This window comes from Bufo gargarizans, chromosome 6 (assembly GCF_014858855.1).
Source record: "Bufo gargarizans isolate SCDJY-AF-19 chromosome 6, ASM1485885v1, whole genome shotgun sequence".
Lineage (NCBI taxonomy): Eukaryota > Metazoa > Chordata > Amphibia > Anura > Bufonidae > Bufo > Bufo gargarizans.
In genome coordinates this window covers 10,107,037-10,126,966 of record NC_058085.1, presented here as the reverse complement: position 1 = coordinate 10,126,966, position 19,930 = coordinate 10,107,037, and the positions used below count along the sequence as shown (strand labels likewise).

General features: G+C 43.6%; 1 protein-coding gene across 2 annotated transcripts; it reads left to right on the top strand.

Moving 5' to 3' along the window:
- Positions 1 to 4,466: 4,466 nt before the first annotated feature.
- On the top strand, positions 4,467 to 19,631 carry LOC122940757 (E3 ubiquitin/ISG15 ligase TRIM25-like). 2 transcript variants are annotated; one of them, XM_044297495.1, is made up of 2 exons: positions 4,467 to 4,495; positions 16,966 to 19,631. In XM_044297495.1, exon 2 carries the CDS (start codon positions 16,968 to 16,970, stop codon positions 18,510 to 18,512), a length of 1,545 nt encoding a protein of 514 aa, XP_044153430.1. In that variant the 5' UTR covers positions 4,467 to 4,495; positions 16,966 to 16,967; the 3' UTR covers positions 18,513 to 19,631. The 2 variants fall into 2 exon arrangements, with proteins under 2 accessions (XP_044153430.1, XP_044153429.1); XM_044297494.1 differs by lacking the exon at positions 4,467 to 4,495 and adding an exon at positions 6,281 to 6,395.
- The last annotated feature ends 299 nt before the right edge of the window (positions 19,632 to 19,930 follow it).

The window sequence follows — 19,930 nt, the reverse complement described above, 5'->3', positions numbered from 1 at the left end:
TGCCCCTCACGGAATACCTTGGGGTGTCTTCTTTCCGAAATGGGGTCACATGTGGGGTATTTATACTGCCCTTGCATTTTAGGGGCCTTAAAGCGTGAGAAGAAGTCTGGAATCTAAATGTCAAAAAAAATTTACGCATTTGGATTCCGTGAGGGGTATGGTGAGTTCATGTGAGATTTTATTTTTTGACACAAGTTAGTGGAATATGAGACTTTATAAGAAAAAATAAAAATTTCCGCTAACTTGGGCCAAAAAAAATTCTGAATGGAGCCTTACAGGGGGGTGATCAATGACAGGGGGGTGATCAGGGAGTCTATATGGGTGTAAGGCTCCATTCAGACGTCCGTATGTGTTTTGCGGATCCGATCCATGTATCCGTGGATCCGTAAAAATCATACGGACGTCTGAATGGAGCCTGACAGGGGGGTGATCAATGACAGGGGGGTGATCAATGACAGGGGGGTGATCAGGGAGTCTATATGGGTGATCACCCCCCTGTAAAGCTCCATTCAGACGTCCGTATGTGTTTTGCGGATCTGATCCGTGGATCCGTAAAAATCATACGGACGTCTGAATGGAGCCTGACAGGGGGGTGATCAGGGAGTCTATATGGGGTGTTCAGGGGTAAATAAGGGGTTAATAAGTGACGGGGGGGTAGTGTAGTGGTGTTTGGTGCTACTTATTACTGAGCTACCTGTGTCCTCTGGTGGTCGATCCAAGCAAAAGGGACCACCAGGTAGCAGGTATATTAGACGCTGTTATCAAAACAGCGTCTAATATACCTGTTAGGGGTTAAAAAAATCGCATCTCCAGCCTGCCAGCGAACGATCGCCGCTGGCAGGCTGGAGATCCTGTCTCTTACCTTCCGATCCTGTGAACGCGCGTGCCTGCGTGCGCGCGTTCACAGGAAATCTCGCCTCTCGCGAGATGACGCACGGATGCGTCCAGGAGGAATAAATCAACCGCCTCCCGGACTCATCCGTGCGTTACATGGTCGGGAGGCGGTTAATGCTTACTTATTGTTAAGTTTTAACAAGGTTCCCCACACTAGTTAGTTGATTGTCTTAGGTAATAGTGGTCACCCAATAAATCAATTTATTGTAACCTGTGTTTGGCCCCTTTCACACGGGCGAGATTTCCGCGCGGGTGCAATGCATGAGTTGAACGCATTGCACCCGCACTGAATCCGGACCCATTCATTTCTATGGGGCTGTGCACATGAGCAGTGATTTTCACGCATCACTTGTGCGTTGTGTGAAAATCGCAGCATGCTTTACTTTGTGCGTTTTTCATGCAACGCAGGCCCCATAGAAGTGAATGGAGCTGCGTGTAAATCGCTAGCAAGTGCGGATGCGGTGCGATTTTCACGCACGGTTGCTAAGAGACTATCGGGATGGGGAACCGATAATTATTATTTTCCCTTATAACATGGAAAATAATAGCATTCTTAATACAGAATGCTTAGTAAAATAGGGCTGGAGGGGTTAAAAAAAAGAATTTAACTCGCCTCATCCACTTGTTCGCGCAGCCTGGCTTCTCTTGTGTCTTCATCTTTGCTGTGCAGGAGCAAAAGGACCTGTGGTGACGTCACTGCGCTCATCACATGGTCCGTCACATGATCCATCACCTTGGTGATGGACCATGTGATGAGCACAGTGATGTCATCAAAGGTCCTTTACCCAGGTCCTGAAGAAAGAAGAGAAGTCGGGCTGCGCGAACAAGTGGATTAAGGTGAGTTAAATTTATTTTATTTTTTTTACCCCTCCATCCCTATTGTACTATGCATTCTGTATTAAGAATGCTATTATTTTCCCTTTTAACCATGTTATAAGGAAAAATAATACAGTCTACACACCTTCTGTTAAGAAGTTCTGGTTTAGGTACCAAACATGCCTATTTTTCTCACACGCGTGCAAAACGCATTAAAATGTTTTGCACTCGCGCGGAAAAATCGCACATTTTCCCGCGACGCACCCGCATCTTATCTGGCCCAAAACCATGACGCCTGTGTGAAAGATGCCTTAAAGGGGTTGTCCCACTTCATTAAATAGGTTTTATCTAATGTATTTACCCCCACAGAACATATCTTCCTATCTATGTCATAATCAAAAAGCTACCTTTCTTACAAAAAATCCTGTTATGCGATCCCTTTGTTGATTTCGGTATCCCATGGATACGGCCTCTTTCGTCCGGCCGTATCGCTGTGCCGCGCCTGCGCACAACAGCTGAACAAGTTATCGGACCGCCTCTCCATTCCTACGAGTACGCGCACGTCCGCGCATGCGCAAATACAGGAGGCGGGTGCCGGAATCAAATAGCCGGCACCCGACCTCTATGACAGGGAGCGGCACCTTAGGGGTTAACTGCCGCTGATCACAGCCCCCTATCATAGAGGTCGGGTGCCGGCTATTTCACTCCGGCACCCACCTCCTGCATTTGTATTAACATTGGTGGCGCAGTGCGCCCCCCCCCAGTATAATAAACATTGAGTGCGGCCCCCCCCCAGTATAATAAACATTGAGTGCGGCCCCCCCCAGTATAATATACATTGAGTGCGCCCCCCCCCCCCCCCAGTATAATATACATTGAGTGCGGCCCCCCCCCCCCCCCCAGTATAATATACATTGAGTGCGGCCCCCCCCCCCCCCAGTATAATAAACATTGGTGGCGCAGTGGGAAGTGCCAATGAGGGTTAAAAAAATAAATAAAAAATTAACTCACCTCCACCAATTGATCGCGCAGCTGCCGGTCTCCTGTTCTTGCTTCAGGACCTGTGGTGACGTCACTGAGCTAATCACATGGTCCATTACCATGGTGATGGATCATATGATGTACCATGTGATGACCACAGTGATGTCACCACAGATCCTTTCACAGGTCCTAAAGAAAGAACAGGAGACCGGCAGCTGCGCGATCAATTAGAGGAGGTGAGTTAATTTTTTATTTATTTTTTTAACCCTCATTGGCACTTCCCACTGCGCCACCAATGTTTATTATACTGGGGGGGGGGGCGCACAATGTATATTATACTGGGGGGGGGGCCGCACTCAATGTTTATTATACTGGGGGGGGCCGCACTCAATGTATATTATACTGGGGGGGGCCGCACTCAATGTTTATTATACTGGGGGGGGGCGCACTCAATGTATATTATACTGGGGGGGGGGCGCACTCAATGTATATTATACTGGGGGGGGGCGCACTCAATGTATATTATACTGGGGGGGGGGGCGCACAATGTATATTATACTGGGGGGGGCCGCACTCAATGTTTATTATACTGGGGGGGGCCGCACTCAATGTATATTATACTGGGGGGGGCCGCACTCAATGTTTATTATACTGGGGGGGGCGCACTCAATGTATATTATACTGGGGGGGCGCACTCAATGTATATTATACTGGGGGGCGCACTCAATGTATATTATACTGGGGGGGGCGCACTCAATGTATATTATACTGGGGGGGGGCGCACTCAATGTATATTATACTGGGGGGCGCACTCAATGTATATTATACTGGGGGGGCGCACTCAATGTATATTATACTGGGGGGGGGCGCACAATGTATATTATACTGGGGGGGCGCACTCAATGTATATTATACTGGGGGGGGGCACTCAATGTATATTATACTGGGGGGGGGCGCACAATGTATATTATACTGGGGGGGCCGCACTCAATGTATATTATACTGGGGGGGGCCGCACTCAATGTTTATTATACTGGGGGGGGCGCACTCAATGTATATTATACTGGGGGGGCGCACTCAATGTATATTATACTGGGGGGCGCACTCAATGTATATTATACTGGGGGGCGCACTCAATGTATATTATACTGGGGGGGGCGCACTCAATGTATATTATACTGGGGGGCGCACTCAATGTATATTATACTGGGGGGGCGCACTCAATGTATATTATACTGGGGGGGGCGCACAATGTATATTATACTGGGGGGGCGCACTCAATGTATATTATACTGGGGGGGGGCACTCAATGTATATTATACTGGGGGGGGGCGCACAATGTATATTATACTGGGGGGGCGCACTCAATGTATATTATACTGGGGGGGGCGCACAATGTATATTATACTGGGGGGGGCGCACAATGTATATTATACTGGGGGGGGCGCACTCAATGTTTATTATACTGGGGGGGGCGCACAATGTATATTATACTGGGGGGGGCGCACTCAATGTATATTATACTGGGGGGGCCGCACTCAATGTTTATTATACTGGGGGGGGCGCACAATGTATATTATACTGGGGGGGCGCACTCAATGTATATTATACTGGGGGGGGCCGCACTCAATGTTTATTATACTGGGGGGGGGGGGACCTCACATACATTGTCGGCTCCATGTGGATGACTCATCCACATGAACGAGCACGCAAGGACTGAGCTCTCAGGGTGAGTCATGAGGAGGCGTGGCCTTCACTCAACTACAGGAGCCGAACCAGGAAGTTATCAGGACATCTACTGCTGGTAAGATTGAAACAGCAAAGTGGGACAACCCCTTTAATCTACAAAGAATCTCCTATCAGTCTTCAGTGAAAAATGGATACAACACGGTTGCCATCCGTGTTGTCAGTGATTTTTACAGACCCATAGACTTTAATGTGTGTGCTTGGTCTGCATTACGGATCAAAGTACTGCATGTCCCTGTTTTGTTTTGTTTTACTGACCCACGGCCAGTAAAAAAAAAAAAATTAAAATGTGAACAGATACATTTAAATCAATGGGTACGTGTGCTGTCTGTGGAAAATGCGGACAGCACACATCAGTTAAAAAACAGAAATGTGAACGAGGCCTAAGGCTACGTCCACATCTGACTGATTAGGATCTGCCATTGTGAAGTTTCATGTGACAAACCCGCGGTGTTGTACAGTATCAGCAAAGTGGTTGAGATTTTAACAGATCTCATGCACACGCTGCGCACATAAACTGTAGCGTAAGTTGACCTGTGGTAGGGATCTGAAATCTGCAGCATGTCATTTTATGCTGCAGATCTCTCCAGTGGATTTCATCCACGATATTACTAACATTTACACCTGTTTCTAGGAGTAAATGTTGGCAAACAACGCCAGGGCCAGGAGTTGTTTTTTCGCCAGACGCAAGGACTGTCATCGAGGTGCCTAATTTATGACGAGGCGTACACCTCTTGACTAATCTTAATGGCAGAAAGGGGAAAACTATGACTCATGTAAAAAGCCGGTTTTGGTAAAGGTACCCCAATATATTTACACCATTAGTGGGAAATAACACCCCATGCTAAGGGGTTCTCTGGGATTTGCATATTGATTACCTATCATCATTATGAGATTGTCAGGGGTCCGACTCCCAGGACCCCCACTGATCAGCTGTATGAAGAGGCCACTGTGCTCTGTGAGTGCTTAGGCCACGTGATACGTCACTTTAATTAGTCAGGTGGCCTGGGCACAACTCGTTATAGGGAACCTGTCACCGGGATTTTGGGTATAGAGCTGAGGACATGGGTTGCTAGATGGCCGCTAGCACATCCGCAATATCCAGTCCCCATAGCTCTGTGTGCTTTTATTGTGTAAAAAAACCGATTTGATACATATGCAAATTACCCTGAGATGAGTCCTGTCCCTGACTCATCTCACCTACAGGACTCATCTCAGGGTAATTTGCATATGTTTCGAATCGTTTTTTTTAACACAATAAAAGCACACAGAGCTATGGGGACTGGATATTGCGGATGTGCTAGCGGCCATCTAGCAACCCATGTCCTCAGCTCTATACCCAAAATCCCGGTGACAGCTTCCCTTTAAGCTTCGAGGAGACTGTGGTGCTCATGGGAGCGCTGTGGCCTCCTCAAACAGCTGATCTGTGGTGGTGTCGGGAGCTGGACCTCGCTGGTCTCCTATTAATCTGCTATTTTAAGGATAGGTCATCCCGGAGAACCCTTTTTAAACCACACCCCTGTCTGTGGGGGAGGCTATGAGCCCTCTCTTATTAATCATACCAATTCCTAGTTATCATTCTAGTTGAGCCGGTCCTACAGTAGAGTATAAGAGACAAAATATCCCGCTCTGTGCTGTCTGAAGACCAAAGTGTAAGAATTTTACCTGTCATTTTGCTTGAGTCGGAAGGCAGCACATATATCCTATTATTACTAATTTTACTACAGTATCTCTACAATACTTCCCTGTGTCTGTGCTGAGTGTACAAGGCAGCGTGAGTACACACTAACTGCTAGGACGCAGTGACAGATCCGGGGGCAGGCGTTCCTGTGTACACATCAGATGTGGGAGGCGTTTGTCTCCTGTTACTTTCTTTTTCTTCCTCTATTTGACTTCTTATCTGCACTGAACAGAATCTGAAGGCGATCCACGTCAGGGTCTTAAAAGAACAGACACAGGTATTTGGGGTTGGGAGGCTTAGACTTGATGTGACCCTCTATCATTCCTTCCTCTACCTTGAGATCTTTTCTATTCAGATACTGTCCACAACTACTAATGAAAGCCATGACACTGCCCATATGGGATTTCCACATGTACACAATACAGAATTTACATTGCCTCTCTTCTGTAGTACTGCCCTGCCTGTGTGTCAGTCCTTATTGCAGCTCTGGCATTCTATTCTTGAACTAAAAGGCACCAGATGAACTCTATGCACACTCCTTCTGCAGTAAAGCTCTAATTTTTGAAGAGCGGTTCTATTCATTAAATGAAAATTAAAAAGAGGCGTGACAATTTAACCCATAGGATACCAGCGCTGTACATGTACAGTGCTGGAAGCTGGGACAGAAATCCCAGCGCCATACAGCTACTGCGCTCTGATTGGGTGGGCGCAGGAGCTGCTCCCGCCCAATCAGCTGCAGGGGTTCGGCAGTCACTGATAGCCGTACCCCTGCTGTATGCATCTCTGAAAACACCGATGCCGGCGCATTAACTCTTGCGCTGACTGCGGCACATGCAGTATCCTGATGGGTCCCGATGTCCATCGGGTCCCCACGCTGCTGTGACGGGGTCCTGATGGCAGGGAATGCAGCCCGGGGGCCTCATGGCTGCCTTCTGTGACCGCCTGTGAGATCCAGCCCCCTGTATTAGGGTCCTTTCACACATCCGTGTGTATTTTACGGATCGCACATTGCCGGCACTAATAGAATATGCCTATTCTTGTCTGCAATTGTGGACAAGAATAGGACGTGCAATATTTTTTTCGGGAACGGAATTGCAGACCCGGAAGTGCGAATCTGCAGTTCCGTATCCGGGCACCACATCGTGCTGCCCCATAGAAATGAATGGGTCCGCAATTTCGTTCCGCAAAATGCGGAACAAAATTGCGGATGTGTGAATGGACCCTAAGGCCTCATGCACACGACCGTTGTGTGCATCCGTGGCCGTTGTGCCGTTTTCCGTTTTTTTTCGCGGACCCATTGACTTTCAATGGGTTCGTGGAAAAATCGGAAAATGCACCGTTTGGCAGCCGCATCCGTGATCCGCGTTTCCTGGGCGTGAAAAAAATATGACCTGTCCTATTTTTTTCACGGCCAACGGTTCACGGACCCATTCAAGTCAATGGGTCCGTGAAAAATCACGGATGCACACAAGATTGTCATCCGCGTCCGTGATCCGTGTCCGTTATTTCCTATCATTTCAATGGCAAACTTGACTTAGATTATTTTTTTTCATTTTTGATGTCCGTGGATCCTCCAAAAAACAAGGAAGATCCACAGACGAAAAAATGGTCACGGATTACGGACCTACGGACCCCGTTTTTGCGGACCTTAAAAAAAAACGGTCGTGTGCATGAGGCCTTACACTGTGTAAAAAATACCGAAGTATTGTAATGCATTGTAAAGGGGATCACACCCACAATAGTTGAAGTCCCAGAGTGGGACAAAAAATAAAGTTTTACAAAAAAATTTAAAGTTTCAAGTAAAAAAAAAAAGCGTCCTTTTCCCAAAATAAAGTAAAGAAAAATAGGAAGAAAAAGAAAAGGATACATATTAGGTATCAACCGGCTCTATAAAAATATCACATGACCTAACCCCTCAGGTGAACACCTGAAGGAAGAAAGACAAAAAAAAAACAAAAAAACATTCAGCCAGTCACCTTACATCACAAAAAGTGTAATACCAAGCGATCAAAAAGTCATATGCACCCTAAAATAGTACAAATCAAACCGTCATCTCATACCGAAAAAAATTAGCCCCTACATAAGACAGTCGCCCCAAAACATATAAATCAACTATAGTTTTCAGAATATGGAGACTAAAAAAATCAAAATGCTTTATTATGTAAAACTGAAACAAATTTGGAATTTACACTGGGTTCACACCTGAGTGTTCCGAAAGGAGCTCTCTGTATGCGCGATTGTACCGGCGTTTACAATCGCGCATACAGATACAAGCGAACGCTCATTGTCGCGCGTTCCCGAATGTCTATGTACGGGAACGCGCAACAAAACGCCCCAAAGAAGCTCATGTACTTCTTGGGGCGTCGGGCGTTTTACAGCGCGATGGTACGCGCTGTAAAACGCCCAGGTGTGAACCATTCCCATAGGGAAGCATTGGTTTCTCCTTGTTGAGCGTTTTACAGCGCGTAGGAACGCGCTGTAAAACGCTCAGGTGTGAACCCAGCCTAAGTCATATTTGGTATTGTCGCGTCCGTAACAACCTGCTCTATAAAAATACCACATGATCTAACCTTTCAGATGAACATTGTAAATAACAAAAAATAAAAACTGTCCCAAAACAGCTATTTGTTACCTTGCCTCACAAAAAGTGTAATATAGACCCACCAAAAATCATATGTACCCTAAAATAATACCAACAAAACTGCCATCTTATCCCGTAGTTTCCAAATTGGGGTAATTTTTTGGGATTTTCTACTCTAAGGGTGCATCAGGGGGTCTTCAAATGTGACTCGGCAACTTTAAATTATACCAGTGAAATCTGCCTTCCGAAAACCATATGGCGTTCCTTTCCTTCTGCGCCCTGCCGTGTACCCGTACAGCAGTTTACGACCACATATGGGGTGTTTCTGTAAACGACAGAATCAGGGCCATAAATATAGTGTTTTGTTTGGCTGCTTTGTTTCTGGAAAAAAAAGATTAAAATTGAAAATTTGCCAAAAAAGTAAAATTCTGAAATGTTATCTGTTGTCCTTTAATTCTTGTGGAACACCTGAAGGGTTAACAAAGTTTGTACAATCAGTTTTGAATACCTTGAGGGTAGAATATAAAATGGGGCCATTTATAGGGGGTTTCTCTTATGTAAGCCTCACAAAGTGACTTCAGACCTGAACTGATCCTTAAAAAGTGGGGTTTGGAAATTTTCGGAAAAATTTCAAGATTTGCTTCTAAACTTCCAAGCCTTCTAACGTCTTCAAAAAAAGAAAATGTAATTTACAAAATGATCCAAACATAAAGTAGATATATGGAAAATGTAAAGTAATAACTATTTTAGGAGGTATCACTATCTGTTTTAAAAGCAAAGAAATTAACATTTTGAAAATTGCAAATTCTTCCAAATTATGGGTAAATTTGGTAATTTTTTATAAATAAAAATTCAATATTTTGACTCAAATGTACCACTTTCATGAAGTACTATGTGTCACGAGAAAACATTCTCAGAATGGCCTAGATAAGTAAAAGCGTTTCAAAGTTCTTACACAAATCGGCCTGGGATTTAAGGTGAAAAGTGGCCCGGTACGAAAGAGGTTAATAAATATTTTTTTTATTTAATATTTTTATCTAGCAAGTTCCGAGAATTTTTATTTTTGGAAACGAAAGTTCTGCAGTGCAGTAATCAGCAGTTCCTCATACCAGAGGGTAAGGTGGAGTCACATGTGCAGCTTCTAAATGCTGAATCAGCCGGATCAAAAGACATCACCAAGTTACAACTAAGGCCCCATGCACACTGCCGTGTTTCACAGCCGTGTGCGGGCCGTGGAACCGCGGCCTGGATCCCTCCTGAGAGCAGGAGCGCACGGCGTCACTGGTTGCTATGACGCCGTGCACTCCCTGCTGCCGGCACAGTACAGTAATACACTGGTATAGATCATACCAGTGTATTACTGTATTGCGGCGGCAGCAGGGAGCGCACGGCGTCATAGCAACCAGTGACGCCGTGCGCTCCTGCTCTCAGGAGGGATCCAGGCCGCGGTTCCACGGCCCGCACACGGCTGTGAAACACGGCCGTGTGCATGGGGCCTAACTAAAACACTAGGAGTGAGGCCCTGCTCACAAGAACTTACAATCATTTGTCCCAGGTGTTTTTAATTAGCAGGAGCGAGTTCACATGTGCGCTATGGTTGTTACAGGTGAAAAACAAAGAGAACCTGCACAGCCAATAAACGCATCGCAAAACCATGGTAAATTTGCTGTTTTGTAACTCAGATTTCAGCGCTGCACGCCAGCATAACATGGACGCAGCCTGAGAGTTTCTAGCTGTTAAGGGTGTGATTACTAATGGCCAGTGGCCCAAAGCTGCACTGTACGGCAAGGCCAAGTGCAAGAATAGGATGCATTGCACCCAGTGTCCCCTTCGGCACACCGTCTTAACCTGTCGGCTAGATGGATTGAAAAATGCTGCAGGTCAGTGTCTTTTGATCCAATGAAACTACTCTGAAGAAATCTACATAAGACCGTGTATACTCACTGGGGCACAATTATTAAGCTCGTAGTAAAAAAAAAAAAAAAAAAGACTGGCGTATTTAAATTGCCTCAAATTTAAGATACCTTAACCACCCATAGACTATAAATGTCCGGGAGGTGGTTCTCTATCTCTGAATGGACATTTTAAAACCTCCATTCAGAGATCGCAGCTGCACGCTAATTGTGCAGCTGCAGATCGGGTTGCCCGCTGTCGGTGACAGCAGGGCAACCCTTAGAGAAGGCAGGGACAGTGCCCATGTGTCCCTGGCTCTGCCTTCTAGATCGCTGTATACACAGCGCTCAACGAGTGCGCTTCCTGTTTCGGCCCGGCAGTAATGTGATCGCCGGGGCCGGGAGAGTACAGGAGCTGTGAGGTCTTTCACAGACCTCGATCAGCCCTGCACTGAGGCTGTACAGCCTCTCTGGGGGGTGTATTTCTCCTGTAGCTGGGGCTACTATGTCAGCCCCAGTTAGGCTACTTTCACACTTGCGTTCAGAGCGGATCCATCTGGTATCTGCACAGACAGATCCGCTCCTATAATGCAGACGTTGGGATCCGTTCAGAACAGATCCGTCTGCATTATAGTTTAGAAAAAATTCTGAGTGTGAAAGTTGTTTAGACGGATCTGTCCTGACTTTACATTGAAAGTCAATGGGGGACGGATCCATTTGAAAATTGAGCCATATTGTGTCAACTTCAAACGGATCCGTCCCCATTGACTTACATTGTAAGTCTGGACGGATCCGTTTGCCTCCGCACGGCCAGGCGGACACCCGAACGCTGCAAGCAGCGTTCGGGTGTCTGCCTGCTGAGCGGAGGACAGACGGTGCCAGACTGATGCATTCTGAGCGAATCCGCATCTACTCAGAATGCATTAGGGCAGTACGGATCCGTTCGGGGCCGCTTGTGAGAGCCTTCAAACGGAACTCGCAAGCGGAGCCCCACGCTAATGTGAAAGTAACCTTACAGAAGAAATCAACAGTGGAAAAAAAAAAAAAAGTGAAGTTAAATGTCCCCCAGAGGTCTTGTATGACCTTATGGGGGAACGCAAAATGTCAAATAAAAAAATGTAAAAAATAAAGTGTTAAAAAATAAAATAAAATCCCCGAATAAGGGATATAATTATTTTTTTTTAAATAGAAAAAATTAAATAAAATTTGACATATTTGGTATTGCCACGTCCGTGGCTGTATAAATATATAACATGATCGACCGAGTCCGATAAACACCATAAAAAAAAAGCTAATTTTCTCACCTTACATCACAAAAAGTGCAACACCAAGTGATAAAAAAGGCGTATGTCCTACAAAATGGTACCAATAAAACCGTCACCTCATTCTGCAAAAAATGAGCCCCTACATAAGAAAATCTCTCAAATAAAAAAAACTATAGCTCTCAGAACATGGAGACATTAAAACATTTTTTTTTTGTTTCAAAAATGCTATTATTGTGTTAAATAAATAAAAAAAAGTATACATATTAGGTATCGCCGCGTCTGTAACAACCAGCTCTATAAAAATATCACATGACCTAACCCCTCGGGTGAACACCGTAAAAAAAAAAAGCTATTTTTGTCACCTTACATCACAAAAAGTGCAACACCAAGTGATCAAAAAGACGCATGTCCCACAAAATGGTACCAATAAAACCATCACCTCATCCTGCAAAAAATTAGCCCCTACATAAGAAAATCTCTAAAAAAAAAAAAAAAAAAAAAAACATGGAGACATTAAAACATTATTTTTTTGTTTCAAAATATTATTGTGTAAAACTTAAATAAGAAAAAGTATACATCATCCGTAACGATCTGCTCTATAAAAATGTCACTTGACTGAACCCCTCAGGTAAACGCTGTAAAAATAAATGAATAAAAACTGTGCTAAAACAACCAATTTTTTGGTCACCTTGCCCCATAAAGCGTTATAATGAATGATCAAAAAATGATATGTACCCAAAAATAGTACCAAAAAAACTGGCACCTTATCCCCTAGTTTCCAAAATAGGGTCACTTCTTGGAAGTTTCTACTGTAAGGGTGCATCAGGGTGGCTTCAAATGGGACATGGCATCTAAAAACCATGTGGAGTTCCTTTTCTTCTGCGCCCTACCGTGTGACCATACAGCAGTTTATGACTACATGTGGGGTGTTTCTGTAAACCGCCAAATCTGGGTAATAAATATTGAGTTTTGTTTGGCTGTTAACCATCAATGTGTTAAAGGGAATCTGTCACTAGTATGTGTTTTGCGGATCCGATCCATGGATGCGTGGATCCGCAAAACACATACGGACCTCTGAATGGAGCCTTACAGGGGGGTGATCAATGACGGGGAAGTGATCAGGGAGTCTATATGGGGTGATCACCCCCCTGTAAGGCTCCATTCAGAGGTCCGTATGTGTTTTGCGGATCCACGCATCCATGGATCGGATCCGCAAAACATATACGGACGTCTGAATGGAGCCTTAAAGGGGGGTGATCAACCCATATAGACTCCCTGATCACCCCCCTGTCATTGATCACCCCCCTGTAAGGCTCCATTCAGACATTTTTTTGGCATAAGTTAGCGGAAATTGATTTTTTTTTTTCTTACAAAGTCTCATATTCCACTAACTTGTGTCAAAAAATAAAATCTCACCATACCCCTCACGGAATCCAAATGCGTAAAACTTTTTAGACATTTATATTCCAGACTTCTTTTCACGCTTTAGAGCCCCTAAAATGCCAGGGCAGTATAAATACCCCACATGTGACCCCATTTCGGAAAGAAGACACCCTAAGGTATTCCGTGAGGGGCATATTGAGTCCATGAAAGATTTAAATTTTTGTCCCAAGTTAGCGGAAAGGGAGACTTTGTGAGAAAAAACAAAAAAAAAATCAATTTCCGCTAACTTGTGCCCCAAAAAAAAAAATTCTATGAACTTTCTTCTTTCCAAAATGGGGTCACATGTGGGGTATTTATACTGCCCTGGCTTTTTAGGGGCCCTAAAGCGTGAGAAGAAGTCTGGGATCCAAATGTCTAAAAATGCCCTCCTAAAAGGAATTTGGGCCCCTTTGCGCATGTAGGCTGCAAAAAAGTGTCACACATGTGGTATTGCTGTACTCAATGTGTTTTGGGGTGTCATTTTACATATACCCATGCTGGGTGAGATAAATATCTTGGTCAAATGCCAACTTTGTATAAAAAAAAATGGGAAAAGTTGTCTTGTCTTTTGCCGAGATATTTCTCTCACCCAGCATGGGTATATGTAAAATGACACCCCAAAACACATTCCCCAACTTCTCCTGAGTACGGCGATACCAGATGTGTGACACTTTTTTGCAGCCTAGGTGAGCAAATGGGCCCACATTCCAAAGAGCACCTTTCGGATTTCACAGGGGATTTTTTACTTCTCACGCATTTGGGCCCCTAAAATGCCAGGGCAGTATAACTACCCCACAAGTGACCCCATTTTGGAAAGAAGACACCCCAAGGTATTCTGTGAGGGGCATGGCAAGTTTCTAGAATTTTTTATTTTTTGTCACAAGTTAGCGGAAAATGCTGATTTTTATTTTTTTCTTACAAAGTCTCATATTCCACTAACTTGTGACAAAAAATAAAAACTTCCATGAACTCACTATGCCCATCATAAAAATACCTTGGGGTGTCTTCTTTCCGAAATGGGGTCACTTGTGGGGTAGTTATACTGCCCTGGCATTTTAGTGGCCCTTATGCGTGAGAAGTAGTTTGAAATCAAAATGTGTAAAAAATGGTACATATACCCATGCTGGGTGAGATAAATATCTCGGCAAAAGACAACTTTTTCAATTTTTTTTAGACAAAGTTGGCATTTGACCAAGATAGCTATCTCACCCAGCATGGGTATATGTAAAATGACACCCCAAAACACATTCCCCAACTTCTCCTGAGTACGGCGATACCACATGTGTGACACTTTTTTGCAGCCTAGGTGGGCAAAGGGGCCCACATTCCAAAGTGCACCTTTCGGATTTAATCGGCCATTTTTTACAGATTTTGATTTCAAACTACTTTGCACGCATTTGGGCCCCTAAAATGCCAGGGCAGTATAACTACCCCACAAGTGACCCCATTTTGGAAAGAAGACACCCCAAGGTATTTCATGATGGGCATAGTGAGTTCATGGAAGTTTTTATTTTTTGTCACAAGTTGGTGGAATGAGACTTTTTGTAAGGAAATAAAAAATATATAAAAAATTCATCATTTTCCGCTAACTTGTGACAAAAAATAAAGAGTTCTATGAACTCACTATGCCCATCAGCGAATACCTTAGGGTGTCTACTTTCCAAAATGGGGTCATTTGTGGGGTTTTTCTACTGTCTGGGCATTGTAGAACCTCAGGAAACATGACAGGTGCTCAGAAAGTCAGAGCTGCTTCAAAAAGTGAAAATTCACATTTTTGTACCATAGTTTGTAAACGCTATAACTTTTACCCAAACATTTTTTTTTAATCAAAGACATGTAGAACAATAAATTTAGAGAAAAATGTATATATAGATGTCGTTTTAAAAAAAAAATTACAACTGAAAGTGAAAAATGTCATTTTTGGGCAAAAATTTAGGTAAATTTCGATTAAAAACAAAAAAAGTAAAAATGTCAGCAGCAATGAAATACCACCAAATGAAAGCTCTATTAGTGAGAAGAAAAGGAGGTAAAATCCATTTGGGTGGTAAGATGCATGACCGAGCAATAAACGGTGAAAGTAGTGTAGTGCAGAAGTGTAAAAAGTGGTCTGGTCATTAAGCGTGTTTAAGCTAGGGGAGCTGAGGTGGTTAAAAGTAGTGAAATTGAAATTTAGAAAATTGCTAATTTTAAAAAATTTGGGGTAAATTTGGGATTTTTTCATAAAGGTGAAATATATTGACTCAAATTTATGACTAGCATGAAGTACATGTGTCACGAGAAAATCAATCTCTAAATGGCTTGGATAAGTAAAAATGTTCCAAAGTTATTACCACAAAAAGTGACACATGTCAAATTTGCAAAATTAGGCCTGGTCAGGATGGGGGCAAATGGCCCAGATGTGAAGTGGTTAAAGGGGTTGTCTCACTTCAGTAAGTGGCATTTATCATGTAGATAAAGTTAATACAAGGCACTTACTAATGTATTGTTATTATCCATATTGCTTCCTTTGCTGGCTGGATTCATTTTTCTATCACATTATACACTGCTCGTTTCCATAGTTACAGACCACCCTGCAATCCATCAGTGGTGGTTGTGCTTGCACAATATAGTAAAAACCACTAACCTATGTGCGCTCCCATGGTCCCGGCCACTAGAGAGGCTGGCGCTGTTTCCTATAGCGTGCAAGCACGACCACCACTGGATGGATTGCAGGGTGATCTGTAACCATGGAAATGAGCAGTGTATAATGTGATGGAAAAATGAATCCAGCCAGCAAAAGAGGCAACATGGAGAATCACAATACATTAGTAAGTGGCTTGTATTAACTTTCTGTACATGATAAATGCAACTTACTGAAGTGAGACAACCCCTTTAATAAATCAGCTTAATCGTATTTGGTTTAAGTCTGGTCTCTAGTGCTTGTTTTCTTGTAAGACTGGTTCATATTCATTAAGACTTGTCTCACGCATTTCTGTGCAGATTTATGTGTTTCTGCAGCATATCCGTATCAAAATCCACAGAGGTTTTTTTTGTGAATTTGATGTGGTTTTTCCACATTTTACCTTTCATTGGAAAAGGGTGAAATCTGAACCTAAAACCGCAAACCTAATTGACATGCTGCAGACTTGGAAATCCGTTCGACAGGTCAATTTCCACACAACTGTACATAAAACTTCATACATTTTTCTGGTACCGTACTACGCTGAGGGTTTTCCGCATGGGAATTTGCACTGAAAAAACACACTTATTCTGCAATGTGTGCAGGTGGCTTATGTCTGTGGCCCAAAGTCAATAGGACTCCGCATAGACGCAGGGGTGCTGTTGGACCGCTAGCTCAGTCTCCTTGTAGATGCCGTGTTGTAGCAGCAAGAGGCCATCTGTGCATTGCTGGTGATGCCAGTCTCTGGCAGAGGTAGGTCACTGCTACAGTAAGTGGCTCAGTAGGCATCTCCTGCCATTTCCTGTATTTTAAGCGGAACCCAGTGGGGACATGTAAAGTTTCAGAGAAAAAGCTGGAGGCAAGCCATTCCTGTGACTTCTCCACATTTTCCTGCTCACGTTGAACTCTTTTATCTGAAACACTCCTGTGTTTCAAAGTAAAACATCAATGTTCGTAACCTAAGAGCCTGATGAAATTTCACGCTGCCCAAAACTCCTGACACATTGCCTTTTTTGTTTTTTCCCCAGACATGACCTCTGCTGATCTGTTGGAAGAATTAAACTGCTCCATCTGCCTGGGAATTTATACAGATCCTGTCACCCTGAGATGTGGCCACAACTTCTGCCGGGCCTGTATCAATCAGGTGCTGGATACCCAGGAGCAGTCTGTAAATTACTCCTGTCCTGATTGCCGAGAAGATTTTCAAGAACGTCCAACTCTGAGGAAAAACACAACTTTAAGTAACATAGCTCAATGCTTCTTGTTTACTCAACCTAAAGAGGTGCAAGCACCAATCTTCTGCACCTACTGTATCCAGTGTTCAGTGCCAGCCATTAAAACCTGCCTGTTGTGTGAAGCGTCTCTGTGCGCGAGTCACCTGGTTGTCCACAACAAGTCGCCAGAACATATTTTAGCCGAACCCACCACTAACATGGGTAGCAGAAAATGTTCCATCCACAAGAAGATCCTGGAGTATTACTGCACAAAGGACGCGACTCTTATTTGTGTGGCTTGCAGGTTGGATGGTGACCACAAGGGTCACAAAATTAAAACAATGAAAGAAGTCTCGGATGAGAAAAAAGAGAGATCAAGAAAGGTTTTGAGTAATTTGACCACGAAATGTAAAGAAAACGAGAAAAACATTCAGAGACTTCAAAAGCACAAGAGAGAAGTACAACAAAAGGTCCACAATGAAATCGATAAAGCAGCTGCAATATTTAAAGATATTAGAAGACGACTTGAGGATGAGGAGAAAAAAGTATTTAGTGAGATCTACAGGCAAGGAGAGCAAGTGTCGGTCTCAGTCACTCAGTTTGTCAAGAAGCTTGAGATGGAGAAGGAAATGCTGACCTACAGGATGGATCACATCACAAAACTGTGTAACATGACCGATCCATTTAGTATCCTACACGAGCAGGAACCCAACAAAGATACATCTGACACAAGTCATGGCGACATTGATGACCTAGGTAATGTGGATGTAGGTCTTATCTCAAAGAGATTATACACAGGTTTATCTGATTTTGTAGCTGGTGTGAAGACACAAACCCATGGGCAATATGCTTTGGCTATATCTTTAGATGTAAACACAGCTAGTGAGGACATCGATATATCAGGTGACTTATCAACTATATCAAGGTCAGAAATAAAACAGTATCATCCCAAGAGATTTGAGTACTATCCTCAAGTACTCAGCCTCAAGAGCTTCTCCTCTGGACTACACGCCTGGGAAGTGGAAACCAGTGAATCGGGGACCTGGAGGATCGGAGTCGGCTACGACAGTGTAGAAAGAAAAGGAGATCACTCATATTTTGGAGAAAACACCAAGTCCTGGTGCTTGCGGAGATACAATAATAATCTGTATTCAGTGCTACATGACAGTAAGGAGATGCAACTAAGTCACAAGGTCTCCTGTCACCGATTGAGAATATGTCTGGATTACGAGGGTGGGCAGCTGTCCTTTTTTGAGTTGACCAACCCTGTTACATATCTGCATACCTTCACTGCCACCTTCACCGAGCCTTTACACGCTGCATTTTGTGTATGGGATGACTGGGTTAGAATACTAAAGTAGAAGGGTCACATTTATAACACTAATCTGAGAAGACATAAGCTTTAAAAAAAAATAAAACATTTATTGTGCTGCCCATTCATTTAGCAGAATTTTTATCTGGTGCTTGTCACCCCCCCCTTTTCTGAGTAATGTACTTTTTATGAGCTACCAATGCCTGGAGGGAGGAGAGTGACAACAGCTCTATGCACAGTTGTAGCCAGGTCAAATGGTTGTCACCTTTCCATAACTACTCAACTGGCGTCCCACCAGACCAAGCCGAAAGTCATCATGCCAATAGTAATAAATATACTTTCAGTACATGCACATTTGGATGTGTATTGGGTGATACAAACCCCATGGTGGTGACCCTACACTGAAATCTAAAATCTAGACCAGCTGGCTGGAAAGATGACCGTTATTTCCCAGCTCCCTCCAATTCACTAAAAAAGGAACCAAATTCACCTAGACTTAGGGGAATTTTTTTAAACGAGGGACCAGCTACACAGCCTCATGGTTACAAATCATGATCGCAACCATGCTTTGGAGGTACATCGTGTGATTTACACTTAATAGAGGCAAAGCTACTAGAAAAAGAAACCGCACTCCATCCACAGTTGTAATTCTATCTACGAACCTCATCTGCTTTAGACTTTGCTTTCTATACATTTTTTTTATGAAATCTCTTTGGTTTGTACTTTTAACTTTCAGTAAATTTAGGGCTAAACTGATCTGTGTGAGCGAGGCCTCATTGTAGGGTGTACATTAAAGGAGTCTTCCTGGATCGGCTTTTTGTAGATGGAATTTCAGCTTATCCCCATTTATATGAACAGTGGATTTGAAAACAAGGGTTTGTCCAAAAATGTCATTACAAAAGCCACCCCAATGGGCCACACAGATAGAATTAGCTATGGAGCACTCAAAGACCCTTCAGACCCATAGGGAGTCCGTGTTCAGCCATGTGGTACTTACCACAACCTCCATGTACCCACATAAAAAATATGAGGTACAGAGATATAGCATAGGACTACAATAGGCTACAGCTGCCATAATAGACCTATGTACAACATACGGCTGCAAGAAAAAGTATGTGAACCATTTGGAATGATATGGATTTCTGCACAAATTGGTCATAAAATCTGATCTTCATCTAAGTCACAACAATAGACAATCACAGTCTGCTTAAACTAATAACACAATTACCATGTTTTTATTGAACACACCATGTAAACATTCACAGTGGAGGCGGACAATGTATGTGAACCCCTAGACTAATGACCTCTCCAAGAGCTAATTGGAGTGAGGTGTCAGCCAACTGGAGTCCAATCAATGAGATGAGATTGGAGGTGTTGGTTACAGCTGCCCTGCCCTATAAAAAACACACACCAGTTCTGGGTTTGCCTTTCACAAGAAGCATTGCCTGATGTGAATGATGCCTTTCA

What these genes read in the sequence shown, in the direction of transcription:
- LOC122940757 (XM_044297495.1), top strand. Translation starts at nt 16,968, where the DNA reads ATGACCTCTGCTGATCTGTTGGAAGAATTAAACTGCTCCATCTGCCTG.